This window comes from Meleagris gallopavo, chromosome 4 (genome assembly GCF_905368555.1).
Source record: "Meleagris gallopavo chromosome 4, MGAL_WU_HG_1.1, whole genome shotgun sequence".
NCBI classification, from domain to species: Eukaryota; Metazoa; Chordata; class Aves; order Galliformes; family Phasianidae; genus Meleagris; species Meleagris gallopavo.
Window position 1 is genome coordinate 19764836 of NC_139407.1, and position 22946 is coordinate 19787781.

At 44.7% G+C, this 22946-nt stretch overlaps 1 protein-coding gene across 3 annotated transcripts in view; it reads right to left on the reverse strand.

The window, feature by feature from the left end:
- Positions 1-21167, reverse strand: part of STOX2 (storkhead box 2) — a 129277-nt gene extending 108110 nt beyond the window's left edge. For all 3 annotated transcript variants that reach the window (XR_014882901.1, XM_085222426.1, XM_085222425.1), the window contains exon 1: positions 20719-21167. Coding sequence is in view for 2 of the 3 variants with exons in the window: in XM_085222426.1 (XP_085078552.1) it covers positions 20719-21058 (340 nt within the window). In the remaining variant the exon portion in view is untranslated. The remainder of the gene's footprint in view (positions 1-20718) is intronic.
- Between the last annotated feature and the right edge of the window lie 1779 nt (positions 21168-22946).

A 22946-nucleotide genomic window follows, 5' to 3' on the forward strand; every position in this document is an offset into this window, starting at 1 on the left:
AATAGGAATCTCTGTTATCTGAAGGACATACCTTTGTTATTGAAAGATACCACTGTTTGCATAAACTGGATAAGCACAATGAAATGAAAAAACAAGACAAACAGAACGAGGATTTCATCAGCTCCCAGATGGTAAAACACCTTAGGACTTGCAAAAGCTAGAGCCAATTGGATCTAGTTTTATACTTCATATTCACTTTACTTAACAGCATGGGATGAGAAGAACATGAAACCTAGCAAAACAGATACAGCAGATACCACACAGATGTACGTTTGATTTAAGAAATCGAAGCAGATGCCATGGCTTTGGTCTAATCTACTGATGTCCATGCAAACCTCTCAGACCACCAACAGCTCCCCAGACTTTTCATGGAGTAACATGCAACTGTAATCGGACTGCTCCTTGAAGACAAAAAAAAAAAATTATATGACTTTGAAGATCAGCTCCAGTCTACATCGAATGGCCTCATAGATCGTTCTTTGCTTTCAAGCCAAGGAGCCTTGTACTAAGGAAACTGGGGAACCACTAATAACAACAGATCTTGCTTTCACAAAACAGTTGCCTCCCATGAGCAGTTTCTACAGTGAGATCAGCACACATTATGAGCACACTAAATCCAAGGAATCAGCCTTTGTGTACAGACTTTGTATGGTCAGCGTCATGCCATAGCACTACACAATGCTTTGTGCAATTGCTCTATACTACATGCAACCACCGGTTTATCTGCAGAGTTCAAGTGTTTACTTTTAAATGGAACGATGCAAAATGTACAGAGTATCAGATCACATACACCTATCATCAGATCACATCTGTATAGCAAACAGTGCTGTCAGCAGCTCAGGAGCCCCTTTAGCCTGCCTCCAAAATTTAAAAGCACCTCCTAAAGCAGATTCTTCCCAAGTTTAGTCCTGTTGAAAAGGAATAACCCCACACCATCTGCATTCATAGAGTGTACCTGAGGGCCTGGAATCTGCAAGATCATTTATCTGCCATTTGTTAATGAAGGAGACTCATAGAATCATTACAGCTGGAAAGACCCATAAGATCATCTAGTTCCCTCATTCACACAGTTAGTAAATATATTAAACAGGGCCAGTCCCAATACTGACCAACCCTGAGAAACACCACCTGTGACCAGCTGCCTGTTGTATTTAACTCCATTCACCACCAGCATTTGCAGCCAAGGGTGTTTCCACTTCAAGGTCAGACAAATTGGAGTGTAAGCAGAAGACCCAATAATTACATGGCAAGCTCATCTTTGGGGCTTTTCATTTGTACAGTCCAAGTGCATTACAAGAAGAGGTGTGTCATTATTGTTGTGTGCAATATAGGGAAACTGAGGCACAGAGGGGTGAATCTCCTCACTGAGTTCACTCAGTGGGTTGAAACAAAGCTTGGGAGGGGACCTGTTAGCACAAGTTTGAACCTAAATAGCAAAGAAAATGAAGTTATTATCTGCATTCCATCAAGTACTGCACCATATGGTTACAGGTGGGCAGGAGTCCAAGCTAAGCACCGAAACGGCTCCTTCAGCTCTAATGAAACAAACAAAACCCAAAACTTGCATCCTCACATTAATCAGAGAGATCCTTTAAACTTTGCCTACGTTTCTGCTGACACTATAGTATGAGGACCTACACTGCAAATTTAACAAAGAATAAATCCAGCAGATGGGAACAGACTTTACCATGACTCGAATCTGATCCTGCCATCCCAAATCTCTCTCAGTTTCTGAGATTGTTTATTTATTTATTTTAAATATGACAGGCTCTTTCCTTTTCTGGCAAGATGGTATTTTAAAGTAAACTTCAACAAAGCTCTTGCTAAGAGCATCCCAGCTCATGATTACATCTGTAGCATGCATCAAGCAGATTCCACACACATTAATTACTCTTTAGCAAAATCAGAGATTGTGAGATTTAATAATTCAGTGCCTGTGATACAAGAACCAGCAAGTCTTCCATTATTTAATATCACACAGCTTACCAAATAGAAGAAAAAGCAAATGAAAACCAGATATAAACTGGCTTTCTTTTCTTTAAAAACTGCTTTGTTCTGCTGCCCCGCTGCTTCACTCATATGAGGTCACCTCCACCACAATTATGGGAGCTGGGGAAAGGGAGTCAGGGGACAAAGGACAGGACAGGGAAGCTCCCACTTGGGTATGTGTGGATTTTTGCATGTTTAAAATGATGCTTTCTTGGGTTTCTGCTCTCAGATGCAGGATCAGCTCATCCCGGAATGCATATTCTCTTCTGTCAGAGGGTCTCCGTGGAAAAAGGTACAGAGAGAATGAAGGGTGATACCACAGTCATGACAATTACGCTAAAATCAGATAAGCACATCCAAGCTAGAGCGAGTGTAGGAATGCTACCTTGTGTCTCACACATTCACAGGCTTTTCTCTCTCTCTGTAATAAGCACAAGTGAGCCAGTCAGCTCAGACTACCACAAGCCCTTCAGCACCATGCAGGTTTCAGTGCTGAGGAGAGGGAAGACATCCCACACCATCTTGTCCCTGCGCATATCTTTTTCCAAAGGCTTTGCCAAGGTGCATCTGAAGGAATTGGAGCCCCAGATCTTTCAAAAAACGGCACGACTTGAGGAAAGAAGGGTTAGGTTAAGCAGGGCCATATGCTCCTTTCTCTAAGAAAGCCTACTTTCTTTTTACACGCCCCATAAATTCACATAAATTCACACCCTTGCAACTAATTTCTAGAGTACTTTTTTTTTTTTTTCTCTCTGGTGCACAAGGGAACTTGGCCTCACTGACAGGGAATAGAACAAGGTTAATAAGTATTTCAGTACCAAACAGAATGTTGTGCGCTTTCCAAAGACCAAAATATGAAAGCACCTGTGTCTAGATGAGTGCCTGCCTGCCTTAGACAATAGGAGAATCAAAGCAATAACAAAAACAAAGCAGTTATTCTGAAGATGAATGTTGCAAGGGGACAGGAGAAACTGAAGCAAAAGGATCTCTCCACATATTCCAAGGAGACAACCACCAAGGGTATATCAGTACAGCAAGAGTAAGACCTGGCCAGCCCAGACAGACACTTCAAGCCCTCCTCACAGGTCAGATGGGGAAGAGTGACCCAAGGGGGATACCAGGCTCAGCAGACAGCAGGAAAATCAGGCAGAGCCCAAAGCAGCTTGACAAGGGGTGCACAGTGACTGAAGATCCAGAGAGAATGATCCAACAGCTGCCCAGGAAAGTAGAGATGCTATATAAGTGTACGTGTGTGTATGTGTGCCTGTGTGAGCAAACCAACAGGAAAGAGGTCTCAGCGATGACAGCAAGAGATAATTACAGCCTGTGAAGGTCTGAGCTCATAAAGACAGGAGAACATTTCCTCGAAAGTTCACAGCTGAAGAATCACACATGTAGCCTGGATGCATGGGATGAAGGAGAGGCAGGAACCTACATCCTGTGTGCCCATGGGAAGGGACTGCAAAGGAGTGCAGGGATTAGGAAAGGGTATCTGGGGGGCAGTCATGGCCTGAAGGAAATACATAGGGGAGAGTGAAGAAAAGTTGGGGGGAAGGAAGGGGGGGGCGAAGGGCAGCAAAAACCACCCTTACATATAATGTTAAAACCAGAATTCCAGACTGAGGTTGCCCATGGGTACAAGTACTTAGGAGCTTATATAGGTCTTTTGCCTAGTGCAGGGCCATGAAGTACTGAAACCAATATGAAACCAATACACATACACTCTGCAGGGCAAGTGTAAAGCCTGCCCACCTCCCCACAAAGGAAAATAAAAGTCTGGTCAGATCCCTTTTAGCTCATGGTTAGGTAACTTCTTGAACCATGAAGTCTGAAGCAGATCCAAAGGGACCACATCTATTTCCATTCACAATAGGCTGTGCAGTCAGAACAATTGCAACAATTATTTCCTACAATTATTGCCACGTTTCACACCCTTTCCTCTGGGCTGTGAGGAGCAGCACCCTTTCCTTGACAACAGTTGCACCAGTTTCCTTCCTCTGGAGACCAGCACAGCCCCGATGCTCAGCCTGTTTATGGATTTGTCTCAATATCCCAGCTTGCTCTCTCTCTAAAGAAAGAGGTTTCAGTTTTCTACCAGAATACTTTGGTCCACAACCTCGCTGAAGAAAATCATAGAATCACAGAACCATTAAGGTTGGAAAAGACCTCTAAGATTATCTAGTCCAACCATCCACCTACCACCAATGTTGCCCACTAAATCGTGTCCCTCAGTGTCACATCTACATATTTCTTGAACGTCTCCAGGGACAGTGGCTACACCACCTCCCTGGGCAGCCTGTCTCAATGCAGTACCGCTCTTTTGGATAAGCCTTTCCTAACAGCCACCCTGAACCTCTCCCAGCATAACTAAGGGCCATTCCCTCTCATCATATTGCTGTTACATGGGAGAAGACTCCAAACTCACCACAACCTCCCTTCAGGGAGTTGTAGAGAGTGATAAGGTCTCCTCTGAGCCTGCTCTACTCCAGACTAAATAATCCCAGTTCTCTCAGAGGGATGATCACTTCCCTGCTCTTGCTGGCTGCACCATTTCTGATACAAGCCAGGATGCTATTGGCCTTCTTGGCCACCTGGGCACACTGCTGGCTCGTCTATGCAGAAGAAATCTGTGTAGAGAGGTAAAGAAACCTCTTCAAATAACAGTGCAAACTGGATGTTGAGAGACCAGAAATCTTTTTTTTTCCACGGTAAAAAGATACTGTGCTATCTAGAAGACTCTTGCAGGTAACTTCTTTGCCAGCCACTTCCTGTCCACAGGCCCAAACACATCCTGCCTGGGATCAGCATCACGCTCAGCTTCCTGACCCACCTGCTCTCACTTGTTCCCAGGTAACGAGCATTTAATCACAACCAAGATAAAACAGCTAAATGGCCACTAGCAGGCTAATAATGACAACACACCTACATGTATAATTTCAGGAGATTACATCAAGCATTCTTTGCCGAGCTGTCGGGGGAAGAGAACATGAGCTCAGCTCCTCATCAAAGTTTGTGGGTTTTCTAGGACGGGAGGAAAAGGAGGAGGAGGGCCATGTATCACTTTAAATGAGGACACTAGAGCAAAACAGGGTAAGCAAGGCCCTCAAACTGTGGAAGAGTAGTCAGTGGTCTGTTGTGCCCTCCCAAATGCCTGCCTCATAGACCGGAGCAGCTTTGCCAGCAATGCAGCAGACAGAAAAAAACAAAGACCCACAGTGTGAGTGCTGGATGGTGCTTTGGCATTTGAAGCATCATGGCTATTTCTTAGTCTTCTTTACCTGTCGGTTATGTCTAAAATGCAGCACAGCTTGACAGCAGCACTTAAACACCCTTCATTCTTTATCGTGATAACTGTGTTCATAATAGCTGAACCTCTGCTCTGTATTGCATCAAAGGGTCTTACCCTTTGTAATATGAACTCAAAAAATGGCTTAGAGCAAAATTAACTTCGTTCTACCCATCAGCCAGCAAGATATACATATCTTAGCTTCCACAGGGCAGCCGATAAGCTAGACAAAGTCAGAAACAAAGGAGAGGGTCAAAGAAGTTTCTTTATACAGACAAGTGCAAGTGAAGATGCTTTTTGCTAGAACTGATGCCCTATAGTAAAAAGGAGCTTACCAAAAGTAAACATAAAGGCCCTATTTTATAAAGCTCTGCCACTATTTTAAAAGCTCAGGATGAGTAGCCATAACGTCAATGGAGCCAAGCAGGGATTCTGAAGCCTCAAAAATGTGGATGAGTACTCAGTGGAGCATCCCTATGGGATGGCAAAGAAAGCCACTGGATTCCACACTAATATAACAAATCTGATTTGAGCTTTTTAATAGGGAAGAGTTGTTCAGAGAGAAAAGAGCTCACTGGTGGACTGGAGACAGAATATTCAATCTTATATTGCCTTTATAAGCTATTTCTAGATTTTCAGAGCAGTGGGTCCTTTTGACACTACTCAGAAGCCCAAAGCATTGAAACCACAGCCAAATCAGGCACACAGCTGAGGCACATCATATACACATACATGTACAACATCCAGAGGCTGACTTGCACTGGCTTTCTAGTGGGTTTCCTCTTCATATGAATGCATATTCTAACTGTTCTTTTCAGTTTTACTATTTCAGCCCAGTCACTCAGCTTCCCTCTCCTAACTCCTCCATACTGCTGAAAACCCACGTGGGATGGACCTAACCTCCCTCCTGACTCACTGCTCCACTTATTTTACAGGGGCACAATGAGGATTTGGCAGAGAGAGTACAGACAAAACTGGGCTGGGTTTGTTTTTTTTTTAGGACTAGCAAATCAAAGCAGCTCTTGGAGAGGCCCAGTAAGAGCTCATGTCAACACAAGATAAGTAGCAGGAGCACTGGAGAAAGAGGGGATGTGGCAAGCTCTTAACTCAGCTGGATGCATCCTTTGGAACAACTCCTTGATCAGATAGATCTGTGCAAAGAAAGATGCCTAAGCCATTACCTGTCAAGCCACTGCATAAGCTCTTGTAAGGCCGCTCTCATGTAAGTATCTTGCCCCTTGGTATTCCCTACAGTAGTTACAGGGAGCCCAGCTATTACCTATCCTCCTTATCACCCCTTACATACAGTTCAATACAATAAATAAAAATTGGCAAACCATTCTCATTGCCTGACCCAGGCTGAAGGAATGATAGCAACAGAAAGAAAGCCCACTATCAGTGTTTGATGCTACGTTACTTGACACAATCAATTTCTCCAGAAACAATAAAAACGTACATTAAAATAAATAATAGTAAAAAAAAACAACCTAAGCAACAAATAGAAATTAGCAAAAAAAAAAATTTGAAATGAGACTGTGTTACAAAAAAAAGATTGGCAAGTATATTTTTACCAATTTTTTTTATAATATTTTTTTTTTAATATTTGTTTCTTGGACAAATAAACAAACTGCATGATCTTTGCTCTGCTTGTGCTGCTTGGAAGAGGTGGCAGAAGGAATTCTCTTCACCTCCATGATTACACATTACTCTGAATATTTGTACTTTCCTGTCACACTATGGAAAACATTCACATGAGTAATCACACTGAAGTTATTATAACTACTCCTGTGAAGAAACATTTAATCTCCTCTTCAAGGATCTCCTGAGATCAGGATCTGAAAGTCATGAATATGCTGAGCTCAGTTTGTTGCATGCACAGCATCTGTAAGTTAAACGGTCCACTTCTAAACTAATTTTGCAGTAAATATCCCCTTTTGTAAAGACCCTTAGACACCAGGAAACCTTGTTTTCATGTAGGGTCTTGCAATTCTATAAGCTCTTGGGAGGTCCTCATGTTTTTCTTTTGGTGACGGGGCAAATACCACAGACTCACTTTTCTGGTCCTTGAAGCAAATTATCAGATGAAGAAAATGATGTGTCTGTAAAGGGAAGATCGTACAATGAGCAGCATACCAGTGCACTGACCCCATTCAGCCATGAAATAGGGAATTCAAGCCCAGCATTTCCAGGCTGGAATCTTCCACTCAATACAGTTGTGCCTGCGCTGTCAGTTAGAAGGGCTCCCCATCTCCAATTCCCAGTGCCAACCTTCTCAACAAAGTCAAACTTTGGATGGTAAAATGAATTGTTTGGCCGTTTGGGTTTGGAGACCACTTGTGTTTCACAGAACAGAGAGGGAACATCTCCACATGAGTCATCTCCTGTCAACTGAGGAGTCCCCAGTGGCTACAAAAAGTGGCTCTGCATTTGGCGTGGGCTGAACAACACAGGATCTCGCAGTACACAAAGTAGTTCCTATGAATGTGAGGTTTTTTGTACCATGGATGTATCTATTTACTTTTGAACAGAAAAATCTTGAGTGTTTTTTTTAATTAGGATAAATCTTTCATAAAAGCCATGGCATAGTCTAAACATTTAAAACATGACTTTCTCATTATTTAATTATATGTTGCAAAGCAGCTCTTTCATTTCTTTCAAAATTACCTTCTAATAATTTATTTGCATGCTCCCAAATTCTTACATCAAAAAAGACAGAACGTCATCTCCCTAGAGGACTCATAACTCAGCAAGCTCACACAATATCCTTTTCTCAGACATCTCTCCCCTGTGCTATAGAGTTGGTACCTATCTCGTATTTTCTTTTACTGAAGCTGCTCTGTGCTTTGGAGTATCCTTGTTACATTTCCTCATATCTTTTCCAGTTCTACTTCTTTTTCTGTGTTTATTTTCTTTTGATGCTTTTTTTTCCAAGTTGAGGAAACACTTTTGACACTTTTGAAAGTATTTGACATACCTACGCATCACAGTAACTACAGACTGGCATAATGTCATCTTTAGTTTCATTTCCTATTTCTTATGCAATATCTTTACAAGTATTTTCTTCTGCTAGCAATTACATGAGTAATCAGTTTTACCAATAATCTTCAAAGTTAGCCTGGAATAACAGTAAAAAGTATGACTTCCTCTTCCTACCAAGTCCAGAGTGAGTTTGGTTCCATCACTTAGAAAAAAGTTTTACTCAACTGATGTTATTAATGTTATCTTCACAACCACAAGGAAAGCCGAAAATTCTTTCTGAAAGAGTACTCATTTCTGGAGTCTGAGAAAGTTATCTTCTGGCTGGACTTTCAGAAGCTGATCTGTTAATAAATCAACAGGGAAACATATTTTCTTGGGCAAGAAGGATATAAAATAGATATTAATAAGAAAAAAAAAGTAAAAAGAAATCACATAGTCTAGCTTTTCATATATTCTCTCCTGTTTTCCCCTTAGCTTGAAGCACCTCTCTTTCCCATTTCACCAGTCTAACTTGCGCTATGACTAAAAATTCCTGCTGATACAAATAAAAGCTGAAACTTCTATTTAAGAAAGTCCTCCCACAGCACCCTGGAAAGGCTTAGGTAAATCCTACTAAATGCACAACAGTCATCCATGTGGATGGCTTCTTCCTTCAACTAGTCGTTTCCTGACCCACTGCAGCGTAGTCCCATCTCCAGTCAGCCACTGAACGCAACCAGCCTAGTTCTGTGTTAGGAGGAGGACTGACCTGCTCTAATAGCAATAGTAGCTGGTGGGCCAGAAAGCTTACAGGTTTTGTATGGCTTCTACATTTTCACTGACATGCTGGTTTATGCAAAAATACATAACTAGGGTTTGAGGCTGTGTGGGATTTTTAATCATTTATTCAGAAGATGGATGAAGATTATTATTCTCATAGCCTAGAGGGTATCAACCAGGCTGCAAGAAACAATAAAATTAAAGACTGAATGGTCAATGTCTCCTTCTCCCCTCCTTCACTGACACCAACTTCAAGGCCTGCAGCCTCTGTCAAGTGTTTTCTGCCCAAAGGCTGATAAGAGCGAAAGGCAAGAGATAAGAAAGAAATGCTTCCTAACAATGTAGATAGTAAGTCTAAAGCCAGAGTGAAAACATGACTTTGTGAGTTGAGCAAAGGCTGTGTTAGCACAAGGAGCATGTCAACTGCAGAAAGAAAAGTTACAAAAGAGGGAGAAAATGAAGCTATGAGTGAAGAAAAAAACCCAAACTTTTAGTTAATTAGTTTCCCATTACATCCCTTCAATGAGTCATTACAACCTCAATTCTCAGCATTTAAAATTTAGGAAAGGCCAGGCTCATTGGCCATTTTAAAAGGCCTACTACAACTACTTACAGCAGTTATTGCTGGGTTTCTGGGAAAAAAAAAAAAAAAAAAAAAAGGAAAACCATGGAAGTGGCTGACAAGAACAAGCAGTGCCATAAACAAAAAGATCCTGCTATATAAATATGCTGGCAGCTATGGCTTTGCCAATCAACTTAAAAATCTGACAGAACATACGAACATGGCTGAGGTGGCCAAACACTTTGTGGTGTTTTTTGCTGTGTTTTGTTTTTCTTTCAACAAGGAGCTCATTGCATCTGAAGGCACCAGCTGCCTTATCTTGCTCTGTGCAATTGTACCTGTGCAATGCAATAAACTGTCCCATTTCTCTCAAAAAAAAAAAAGGCGTCCATGCAGCGTGGGAGGAACAGCCAGACATGCTTGGTGATGCTGGGTCTCCTATTTATCCAGAGAAACATGTAGAAGGAGGACCAGGGGAACCTGTTCAGCAGGAGCCAGTTTCAAAAGGACCCATCCACAGCAAAACACACAGAAAACATGGAAACCATCCACGAGATCTGCAGATGGCTGCTACCACCATATGCTGTGGCAGCAAGCACGCAGGAGATTGGTTGAACCAGAGACCTCCAGAGGCCCCTTCCCATCTGAACTGCCTTAACATCCCTCAATACCCGTTTGTGGACTGAAATGCAGAGAATATAAGGCTTCAGGCCTGTAAGAATTTGTTCAGATATCTATGCAGATCTAATCTGTGTTAGGTCCTGGCTTACTGTGGGCTCTCGTGTCAGAGCAAGAGGCAAGGAGACCTCAGTGGTACTGACCCATGCCAGTCCAAGCCACAATGGCCGTGCAGAGCAAAAGTAAGATTTGGTCCCTGCTAAAAATGTGAAGAAAGGGTGATACACCTGCAATCAATCATCTGAAAGGAGACCTGCACGTTCCTCAATGAAGAGCAGCAAAAATTTTAAAAAAGACAAGGAAGCGAACACTGGTGAAGATTTGGCTCACACTTTCCATAGCTACACTACAAGCACCAAAGGAATCTCCATGTATCAGGCCCCAGCACACCATTTCTCTGCTCAGCTGCTCCTGTGGTTGTTCAGCACCATCCCATGTTTTTAAGGTCCAAAACCACACTGTTTACAAAATATAAACAGCAAACCAACACGATATCCATGCCAAGAGCCAACTTTTGACAGCCCTGACTAGCAGCACCATTTCTGGAACCATCAAGGAGCAACCTGACATCTCAGAGAAAGATGGTGGTTGTAGAAGCAGCTAGAGGAGAGCCACAGAGAAAAACTGTGACATGGAGGAGGGCCAGGCTACTATCCATGCTTCATCAAGCTTGTGTGATCTTGGCACAAAGCCATCTGTGGACAGGAAGAGGAGAACCTGCACGTCAGCACAAGATTTAACTAGGGAGAAGTTGCTGAGAAAAGGTCACTTACAGACAAAGGTAAAAGCCACGCTTGCCAAGTCGACAGAAAAAGAAATCCAAGAGGCAGGAACTGGAAAGCCACAAGGAATTCACTGCAACAGCTCAATTTATAAAGGAGGTTTGCAGTATCCCAGCACTGCAGTATAGTCTAATAAGCCTGAACTAGCTTTCATCCAGGGACTTAAGTCACTTAATGCAGCAACTCATCACAGGCTGCCTAAGCAGCAGGACAAGTTAGCCACTGCTGAAATCCATAATTATGGCTGGAGTTGAGGAATGCAAACTGTACCTGGGCTGGCTAGTTCAAAACTAGCTCAGGTATATTTATATTCAGCTGCAACTCGACCAAGAAAAAAATCAAGCAGCTTAATGATGAAGCAAAGACTGGTCATTTCACAAAAGTGTCTAGACAAATCTCACTTTTTTTTTTAAATAGTAAAATAAAGAGTTAGTAAAGAACAAGCCTGTAAGGGAATTTATAAACCCAAAACCGATAGGCAACATCATGCATCATTACCACGCTGCTTAGTTAAAAAAAAATACCATGTAACTCATTACTGGCTTCACTTCCCTTCTGCAGGACTCTTTGCGTGTTTATGGTTCCATATTCATGCCAAACCCACTCTAAGTATCTGTGATTGCAAACTCACCATGGTTCTACTAAAGCTTTCCTAAACATAAATGCAACTCATTCATGAAGGAGGCTAAGGTGCCACAACAAAAAATTACTACAGCCAAAGTGGTGAGAAATGGATAAAGCAAATCCAGACAGGTTTTGAGCACGAATTCTTAGCCCAGTTGCCTATCTTCAGATTACCTCTCATTCACAAATAACCTCACATGTGAGCATAACTACCTCATTGTTTGCATTGCAGGAGTACCCATCCTGCCAGCAAAACATCCATCTGAAAGAGCCATGAAAGCCCTCAGCCCCAAAGCACTCGTGTTGTCAGCCATAAGGCAAGGAACAACACTTGGACATACCAGAACAGGTGGGAACAGACCAGGAACTGGGAACTCTGAAAAATGCTGACAAAATTTGCAGTGTGTGGGGAGCAGAGAACAAGCTTAGATTACATGGGTACTTGCACATACGGGTGTTATACGCTGGGCTTGGCAAGGTCACTGGTTTTCAGCTTGGTGTCTGCAGAGCCCCATTCAAAGAGGTTTACAGAAAGGTAACAGTGAAAAGCAAGACTTATATCTGCTATATTTCTGCTGGAAATAGAAATGAAAGAAAGCTGAGGATCATTACACCATTGATTATTACTCACTGAGACCAAAGACAATGCAGAGGACTCAAAGCCATGGAAAATAATGAGGGATTGGAAATGTGGATGCATAAGCCACTGAGCAGAAGTGTTAGCACGGAAACAAGAAAAATCTGAGACAGTGTGCCCTTGCTGTTCAACAACTTCCTAGCTAGTGGGAAAAAAATAAAGTTCCATCAAACTTAGCTCCTTTTTACCCCTATCACTCATAACAAAAAATCAACCCTCTGAATTTTATAGCTCACTTGTCTTCTATCTCACAAGACAATAGTCTAGATAGAATATGCTTTGCACTCTGTACCAATCCAAACATTGGAGACATTGGAAAGGCACCAGAATTGGTTGAAGTAGTCACTGAAATACAAAGTCTAAAAATTGTCTAAGCAGAGGCATGAAAGACACTAGGCTTCAGATGAATTTGCTTTTCCTCTTTAGGATCAGATATGTCACTGAATGAGACTAGCTACTGACACAGAAAAGCAGAACAAGGATAGACGTAGTGATTCTGACACTAAAACATTTCACAGCCATACTGTGCTTGACACGCAGCCAAAAAGCATGTCACTGCAGAGCTTCCAACAGAAATTTGGCATAGGCCTCATCAAGGAGCTCTGCCTGCAGACCTCTAAGAAAGACAAACTAACAACCAGGAAAAAACAAAAACAAAAAACCAGACGTGGAAACGAGAGCAAAGGACTTGAATTAATAAGAAATCCATAAACTAGAGGCTACAAGCTATCACAATCAATGGAAAATGACAAGTGGTAGCTTGTAACTCCTGACCAAGTGTAAAAACTGGAAAAATTGTAGGTTAAGATGCCTGCTTTCTGTGACTTTGTCTTTATCGGGAAGGTTTAATTAAGACTTATTCTCGATACTTTAATTCACAAAGTATTAAGACTTCTACTTGATACTTTTCCTGAAGACACCCGGATGAACTCTTCTGCTTAGATTTCAGAATATTGAAAAAATAAATTTAAAGAACACTACTTCTGATTTTGCAAGCTTAGCTTTCAAAGAAGGAGCTTCTGGCTTAGATGCAGACAATCCACTCTGGATGTAACCAGACAGATTAATTTTTGAGGTGAACCTCTTAATGACAGTCAGGCAAACACAAAAACATACAGTGTGCCTACATCTAAAACAGCAAGTGCTCTCACTGAAGCCAGACTTAACTAGCTGAGCTCACATGGAGGCATCTGTGCCTTGCTGACTCAGGACTACCCAAGGAAAAGTAATGGGAAACTTCTGTTTGTGCAATGATTAAAACATTGCATGCATCCCTATTGACACATCTGTATGAAGGTAGCAAGAAATCCAAATGAAAACTGCCCTAAGCTTCCCCCGTGAGATGCTTTAGCACATAAAATTTCTCAGAGAAAAGCTGCAAAACTTCAGAGCCTTATGAGTCCTACACATTTCCTTCTACACCTCACAGCCTAGCTAAACTACAGGTGATGGCACCACCTAGCTAGACCTCTTAAGAAAATGCATTAAATACTATCAAAGTCTCCATTTTTTATAAAAACAAAACAGAGCTGGCACCTATCAAACTGGCTTCCCTACCATATGAAGCACTGTGTTCAAGGTTATCCATCTTTATGACTGAAAATCTGGCTGGCCTGCCTTCTCTTTTAGTCTCCCACACCTTCCAGATGTTTGTATTTATCAAAGAGGCCGCTCCACACGGATGACATCTAAAGATACCCACTTGAGAAACGCTGCCCTTATTTCTTGAGCATTTCATATTGCAGAAACTGAAACTTTTATTTTCCAGCTCCCTTTTCGCATGCTGTTTATGTTACCTCTTCACTTCTATTCTTTGCCATAGCTTCTTACAAAACTAGTGTTCTCCTCCTTCGCTACCAATTTTGAACTCATTAAACCACCTTGTGAACATGCAGCTAATTAGGACAAGCCTGCAGAGGAGGCCAGTTGCTGATTTGCTCATGACTAGACTATAGCCACACGTAACACAGCACCAAGTGCCTGCAAAGCTCCATTCAGGCTCATTCAGCTATCCCCAATCCACTCCTTTGGCACAACCTCTTGCAATCAGCTCCCAGGCCCTCTGTATGGGTGCTGGCCTACTTTCAGACGCCAGAGCACCTTGGCTGCACCCTGGGATTAAGTAAGGCGTTTGGGCTTCCCTGAGTGGAGCTGATGGAGACAAAGGAGGCCCTTCAGGGAAACCCAAAGCAAACACCAGGCTTGCTCTCAGACACAGCTATTGTTGTGTCATCTGTCAGTGAAAAGGGAACATGTTTGGGCACCAACCCTGCTGTACGCAAGCGCAGGAGCAAACACTGAACAGTGCCAGAGCACCAAAGCCCGGCTGCTTGCACATGAGCTGGGCAGCAGCTGGTAAGGCTCACAGCAGCTGGCAGCAACCAAAATAAGACAGGAAGAACTCTTTTACACAGAAATGCACAATAAAAAACAACTCCAAACCCACAGAAGTTCTCAGTGGCGTCATGTAGAGTTAACAAGATTCGAGTTACCTCTCTCTTCAGAATTTGATCCAGAATTTGATCTCAGTAAGTTACCAAGCAGCAATAAATCCTTTTTATGCTGGGCTAATCTCTTCAGTACGCAACACTGATAATGAATGCATTGCTATTTGCGCTGCTCCAGGACTCCGTAACCACATGGATCCAAGGATACAGGTAAGACAAAGCAGGTATTTAGACTCAACACATGCATTAGGCTATCAAGTCTTCCTCATAGGACTCTTTAGAGAGTCTCACACATCCAGTTTCTTCCACATCCTCTGCAGATAGTCAGAGGTATGCACAGATAGCATTACCAAAGTTAGAAAATACAGCTGAAAGAGTCTGAAAGAGTGAATATTAATTTGCCTGTTTTTCTTAAGCTATAAGTTTCTCTAGCTTTGACAAAGTTTTTTGTTCTGTTTTGTTTGGTTGGTTTTTTTTAAGGATCAAAAATACTCCCTTATTAAATAAAATACTTATTTTATAGTCTCACAATACCACATTAGACTCTGCTGCCAGGTATCAAACACAATGGCCACAGCCAACTTCCCCTGATGCTAATAATATATTAGGAGCTTTACAACCCCATCATTAAACACCATTCTTGCAGTCTCACTCCTTTGTTAGCTTCTGAACACCCAATGAGAGCACACGTTGCAGCATGTGCAACCCCAAGGGAGCAGCAGTTCCCACAGCTGTGGTTACAGTCAACGATGGATGCAGTGATGCACTGCCCTGCTACCAACATGGGGACTCTGAGCCACTTTTCTGCCACAGTCCAGCCTTCCTTCAGAACACCTGCTGGGTCAGGGGGAAAGCCACCAAGGCTTGTCACCAACCCTCTCCTCTCTTTCAATGGGATTCCACATTCCAAGGACAGCTCTGTGCTCTTCAGCATCTTTGCCCTCCTCCAAAGACAGGCATGAGCTACCCTATGGACATTATGAAACACTTCAGAGCTGGCAGAAACTGCTTCAAAAACACACCGTTGTGAAGTTACCCAAACCAAGCTCCTCAGATATTAGCATTTTTCACTGCCACAGTGTATAAATTTTGTAAAGAATCAAATCTGGAGGCGTTTCACAGCATTTAAGTGGTTTGCCTTTCTGAAAGGGTGACCGCTGACAGCCATCCATGAACCAGCTGACAGTAAAATTTGAGGTCAAACTACAACAGTACTGTGTCTGACTGTTTCCAGACCTCTGCTTTGGCTCTTATGCCCCAAAGAAGAGAAACAACACAGTCTCACATTGCACAGTTAAGAGCACACTCAGCCCCAGAAAATACACTGCGGAAGTTATTATACAGTGCATATTTAAGTGCACCATGTACTTTCTTCCATAAGAAAAACCAAAATCATAGAATCACAGAATCATTAAAGTTGGAAAAGACCAAGATCATCCAGTCCAACTGTTCACCTACCACCAATGCTGCCCACTAAACCATGCCCCTAAGTACACCTCTACACATTTCTTGAACACCTCCAGGGACAGTGACTCCACCACATCCCTGCATAGCTCATTCCAGAGCCCGATCAATATAGACTTCATAAGTGCTGATGGCAATATTACACCTTTTTTTTTTTCTTTTCTCTAGCAAAAAGGTAATCAAAAAGCAAATAGAAGAGCCACTATTCTGATTCACTGGATCAGCCTCTGATTGCATGCTCTATTGCTGCTGTTGCTCAGAGCAGGAGTCTAATTTAAAAAAAGAACACGAAGAACTGCTCAAATGTCAAAAGGAAAGCATCTAATTGCATCAAAACATACACACTTGTATGCATTCTTAGCATTCATACACTTCTCATCAGAGGTCTCTGGTGAAATTCCAGGTCAAACTGAAGGGTTGGGTATACTGGACAGAAGGAAGCATGTTTACATAGTAGGTGAAGGGACTGAATTCAAGAAGAACAGAATATCCTTAAAAACCTTTGCAGATCTGGCCCACCCAGGGAGCAATTTCAGTAGTGGAAACTGGATATTGCAGTAACATTCCCAGCAGTCAACATCATTAGAAAATAATCAAAACACTTATGCTCTTGTATTTATAGCAGAAATGGCTTGGAGAGACCTTCAGATTTCAGAAGCCCATTAAACTTCTGCTACCGCAGGAATTGATTACTAAGATATCCCTTCCATCTCCACTTTTCACAGCCAGTTTCTGCACTGGAAGCCGCCATCCGCTTGCAGCTTTTATTTTCCTTTCCCTGAAAGCTTCTGGCATGGCATCACAAGTTGCTGGAGCCAACAGCAGGCACAGCATGCTGGGAAGACTCTGAGTGCCAAGAGCCCTGCAGGACACCTGGGTTGCATCTTCCCCGTTAATCTCCCTAACGTAGGTCTCACATGCAGACAAGCATGTGGTAGAGCTCTGGAATGCCCCACCTCAGGGACAAACTGTAATTCTGCTGGCCAGGAAGACAGGGTCATCATTTGGATGACAAATATTAGGCAAGATGCCTACCTACAAGCAAACTGCAAAGAAAACCTAACCATGACGCAAAAGGAAAAACTTCTATGGTGCTTCACTAGAAGTTGAAAAGGACTAAGAAGGAGCAGAAAATCTCATTTTCCTCTTTAAAAAATGAAGGGGCAGGTGAAGAGCAAGATGGGCTCATTCAGCATGCAACGAAGGCAGCCCAGAAGCCACTTAAGAAGAGTTTACTGCTAAATCCCAGCCACCAGGAAGGGCTGTTCACACAGTGGCACACTTAGTGGGGGAGAGGAGCTCAAAAAGGGGAGAGACAGCACGGGCTGTCCATTAACCTCACACATCCTTGACTCGAGTTGCTCAATGAGCACAATGCGTCAGTGTGTTTGACTTTGCTACTTCATGAGGAGTGAAGAAGCAAAGAAAAAGAAATGAAATTAAGTCGTATCTTTCCTTCCTGTGTGTTTTTCACTTTCACTGTGCATTTTAGATCAAGGCGGTAACCTGCTTTATACTTGTAAGTCATCTGCAGCTTTCGTGAAAGAGCAAAAAGCATTTCCAACTCCAAGGTTTTGCAATCAAAGGGTGAGACCGACCACATATCCAGAAATTATACACAGCACACACAGCTCATACTCATAGAATCACAGAACCATTTGAGTTGGAAGGGACCCCTAAAGGCCATCTGGTCCAGCCCCTGAAATGAACAGAGACTCCTACAGTTCCATCAGGTGCTCACAGCCCCTCCAGTCTGACCTTGGCTGTCTCCAGGGATGGGGCATCCACTGCATCTCTGGGCAACCTGTATCAGTGCCTCACCAGCCTTGATGTAAAACTTTTCTTCCTTATGTCCCCCTAATCTCCTCTCTTTTAGTGTGAAACCATTTCCCCTTTCCTATCACAGCAGTCTGTCCCCTTCTTTGTCACATCCTCCCTTTAGATACTCATACAGCTCTTGCCTCTTGCCAGTCTCTAACAGTTGCTCTTAGAAAATACACTGGATGCCCAACCCAAGACTTCTGAACTCCTTTTTTTGCTCAAAGTTGGGAGCAAATTCCTGAGTACCTCAATCAAGTCACCAGCTCGATCCCGAGTTCCCAGGGCAAGCCTATGAGCCACACAAAAGGTGTAGGTGAGCCTGCAGACAACTCTTTCTCTGAGGTTTCAATACTACGAAACCTAACACTCCCTCACTGAAATTTTCATTTAAAGGAGATAACTGGGAGGGAAAAAAAAAAAAACAGACAATTAACGTTTTATGACGGGTTATAAATGAATAACATTTTAACACAAAATGCCCAATAGTCTGCACAGCACCATAATCACCTACTAATGATGGGAGAACTCAGTGTGAAAATTAGCACACCTCAACTGGCGGGGTGTTCATTTAATTTTTGGTGCCAGGAGAGAAGAGGGCAGGCAAAGGAAGAAAGGGAACACTTAGCTCCAGCTCGTGGAGCAGTAAAATCCCCGTCCCCCCCACGCCTGGCCGAGCACAAACAATGCACACCAGCCCAGCCCCACCGAAACCGCTGAATTGTAACTCGTGCTAGTTAGTTTAATTATTGCCCATACATTTCTTGAAAATGCTATTTGAAGCATCAGCTTCTAATTGGAGAAATGGGTCTGAGCGTGACCGTGGGGCTGTTACAAAGTCTGGTCACTTTCACAGAAGGGCATGGCCCTTCCACAAAGCGGGTGGAAACCTCTCAAAGACGCCCATTGTCCAACAGGCAAAAATGGAGTGCAAGGAACACAGAAGGAAGTCTCATCCATGAACACAAATGGAGACTGGAAACTGAGGTGGAGCACCCGCAAGCCTTGCTTGGGAGGCACCAAAGAGCTGAAAACGGGAAAAAAATCCGGCTTCCAGGATGACAAACACGACTGGGAGCAAATGGAAGGCGTGTCAAAGAAATGCTATTAAAATAATAATGCTCATTAAAGACTTAAGTTACAAAAGCCTTGCAAAGTTACAAGAAAGCGGCAAGTCACTCTTACCCAAGACAGTGAATTTCATTCCAAGACCTATATGGATGGGTGTCTTGGGCCTCTGAATCAGCAAACATAGCGTGAGCTGGCTTTGGGGCTTTGTTCTTTCAAAACCTATGTGGGCTCCTCATCCAATCTGAAGCCAAGGTACACCCCCCAGTTTCCTAACAGCCTGATAACTCTGACACTAGCAAAAGCAGGCAGCAGGCAGGCTGCTCTCATGTAACCTTTGGGTTAGACTGCCCCAGAGGTGAGCTCAAACCCCAAGCTGAAGGAGCTAGCTAAAGCAGCCCTCTGATGTGCTCTATGTCCCAGCTCAACGCTTCAGCAGAGTCTAATGTTACTGTTTGGATCTCTGGACATCAGACCCTCTCAAGAACTTGCTGGCCCACATATACCTGCAACATATACAAGCAACAGAGCACTCAGGGGCTGCCACCAGTAAGAAACATCAGCAGCGCCTGTGGAGGACCAGAAGCCAGACCCAGCCTGGCCTCACCAAGCACTTCCAGGCATAGGGCAGCACAGGCCTGCCCAAGTCTCCACATGCACACACGTGAGGAGGTGCTCCCCTCCAACAGCAGTGGGAGGCTTGGGAAGCACTGAGCAAGCATTGCTCCACTTTCTCCCATGACCCTGAGGGTCAGTTTGGCTCCAGTGGAAAGAAGGCAGTGGAAAACCATAGCTCAGTCATTCCCATCTCCCTCAGTGCAGCCAAGGACAAATATGACAGGCAGGGCTCTTGCTCTGCTTCCATAGCTTTAATCAAATACTGAGAAGCACTTTCTGTTTTTAAAGTCAAATGAAAACATTTGGCTCAAGTTTTCTGTAAATCCACAGTGAAGATAACCCCCAAGGAACGTGTATTACCCATGCACTAGGGAGTTTACTTATTAACACCAACTCCCAGCAGAAGTGCATTTCCGTATTTCAGAGTGGGCTCCAGAGGGCTGTTTGCATTCCTCTCCCAGCAATGCCAAGGTCAAAGCACAGCACTCCGTGTGTGAGGAATGCTGCCAGCGGGCAGGGATGGGATGGGGCACCCCAAAACCAAACCCTAAGCATTGTGGGCCACAGAGCCCTCTTATAAACATTTATAAAGCACAGAAAAACCTTTCTATCAATAGGATGGGATCTACCTCCTATTCTGCAATGATGTAAAATGAGGGGGCTGCTGGTCCTGAGCCTCCCTCTCTGCACGGGAGATACTGCAGTCGGAGGGAAACAGATAGCGAAAGGACTGAGCTGCACGGTAGCACGCCAGCATCCAGAAACAAGGCGCTGAGAAACACTGAGACCATTTGAGTTCTACTCTCCACACGAGCTTTACTCGGTTAACTTTGCATCGGAGTATTTTTAAAGGTCTGAAAATCCCACTGGCACCCCTATATCTGCGTCCCGCTCCAGCTGCCCAATGCACAGACACAGCGGGCAGGAGCTGTACGCGGGGACAGCGCCCGCAGCGGATCGCTCCGCGGGGGGGGTCCCGTCCCGTCCCATCGCGTCCCGGCACGTACCCAGGCACTTGATGTGGAAGCCGCTGGGGGGTTTGAGGGAGCGGCGAGCCCAGCCCTGCCGCAGCACCTCCAGGTGCTCCTCCTTGCCCTGCACCAGCAGCACCTGCTCGTCGATCCAGCCCAGAAAGAAGGTCTCGGCCACCGCCGCCGTGGCCCGCTGGTCCCAGAAGTGCTGCATGTTCTCCCGCTTGAAGTCCGCGAAGATCTCGTAGCCGATGCGGTGCCGGCCCAGCTCCGCCGCGCCCCCCGGCCCCGCCGGCCGCCCCCCGGCCTCGGCGCCCAGAACGATGGCGAGAGAGTGCGGGGCGATCTGGAGGCACCGCTCGGCCCGGCGCGGCATGGCCGCCCGGCATTCCCCGCCACCTCCCGCACCACACCGCACCGCTCCGAGCTGCCCCTAGCGCGGCCCCGGCACGGCTCGGCCGCTCCGCCCCCGGTACACCTCCGGCCCAACCCCGCCCCGCCCTGCCACCGGGCCTCTTCCCGCCTCCTCCGGGCCGGAAAGCCTTCCGCGTCCCTCGCGGGCTGCCGGGCTGATCTGTGACGCCGCACAACCCGTCCGCAGGACAGTGGACTCACTCGGCTGGAGGTTTCGGTACCTCTGGGCGATGCTTGATGGTTTCTGGGCCATCCTCAGCTCTGCCCTTCTGTGTCCAAGCGCCCATCACCACCTGTGATCTTCCCTGACTGGCTTGTGCTGTTCTCCAGCATCCCGAAGAGTGTTACAAGGAGACACGTTATACGAGCCAAGCTCCAAGCTAAAATAACTGACGTAGCTAAAATAGCTGTGTAGAACCTATTGCCACGATCTGTTGCCAACACCTCCCTGCTGTCTGCACCATGCCAGTGGCCCTTTCTCTCCCATCACACCTCCATTCCAGTTCTCCTGGGCAGGGCTCACTTGCTTGTGAAGCACATCTCACTGACATCCCACTGCTGAGCAGCCACTAGCTAGCTTCAGGTCTTGACTGGGCTTCTCTCTTGTTCCTATCTGCAAGAACCAAGGAGCCAAGTTACACCTTTGGACTTCTACAGTGTGCCAGGTGCTTAGAAGAGGGGGCCTTGCACTTGTGCAGGCTTTCCATATCCTGTGGTGGAGCTGGGTGATGCTGGAACCTGAAGGTGAGTGCAGGGCTGTGACAGGCATGAGAGGACTGTGTTTGGAACTAGTCCCAGCTCATAGGATGAGAAAAACGAGGTAGTAGAAGATGGTACACTGAACTTTGTCCAAAACATGCTGGTTGGAGCACAGACCCAAATGGATCCTGTGCTTGGGGTGGGGTGTCCTTCCCATAACCACCCATGGGTGAATTGGCACTACTAAGTGCCTCTCAAATGCTTGGAAAAGCAGAAGTTTGCCTTGTTGGTGGGGCAAAACCCCTGGAGGTCTCATCCTTGTGCTCCCACCCCAGCAAAGCGCAGCCAGCATTGCCCTGGTGCACACTCAATCGATGCAAACTGGTTTGGGCTTCTGGCTCTGCTGCGGGGGATGTGCAGGAAACAGAAGGGCCAGGAGACCTAGAAAAACCCAGGAGCACTGTCACGTGAATGCTTTAAAGCAGTGGAGATTGTGAACAGCAATGGCAACTTCTGGGAAAAGCGAGATGGTGGACAAGGCATCCTGATAGGTGTTTCTGAAAACTTTTCCCAAACCTGTGGCAATCTTTGTCGGTGAAAACAGTGCCATGTTTTTTTAGCTTGTGTTTCATGAAACCACTGATGTGCAACCAAGGGTTCACAAGGCAGCACTTTGTTTAGCTTTACCTTTTGGTTCTGGTAGCTTGTTTTTGTAACACGAGGATAGTAATACTGCTTGCATTTGTGAAATGCCTTGAGACCTGCTCTTACAAATCCCTGCCAGGAAGTGTTCTTGATGATCTCTGCCCTTGTAGGTGCCAGGAGTTTCTGTGCTGGGCCCTGCTCTGCCATCCTTCACCAACAGCCCTGCTCAGACGCCCTTGCTCAGGCAATGAAATCTCTGGGAGTCTCCTGCGTGAGGAGTGATGAGCCTCTTTCAGCTCAGACATTAAAACTACAGGCAGCACAGGAAGCAGCTGACTGCTGAGCTTTAAGCTTCACAATTCTGCCTGACTCAGCCCTGCTGACACTGGGAAGGATGTGGGGGAAATAGCATGTGGTGGGATACAAGGAGACGGGAGTGGAGATTCCCAGTTGTGGCAGCAGTGCCACCTTCTTCAGGATACTTTTGGCAACAGATTGAGATTTGG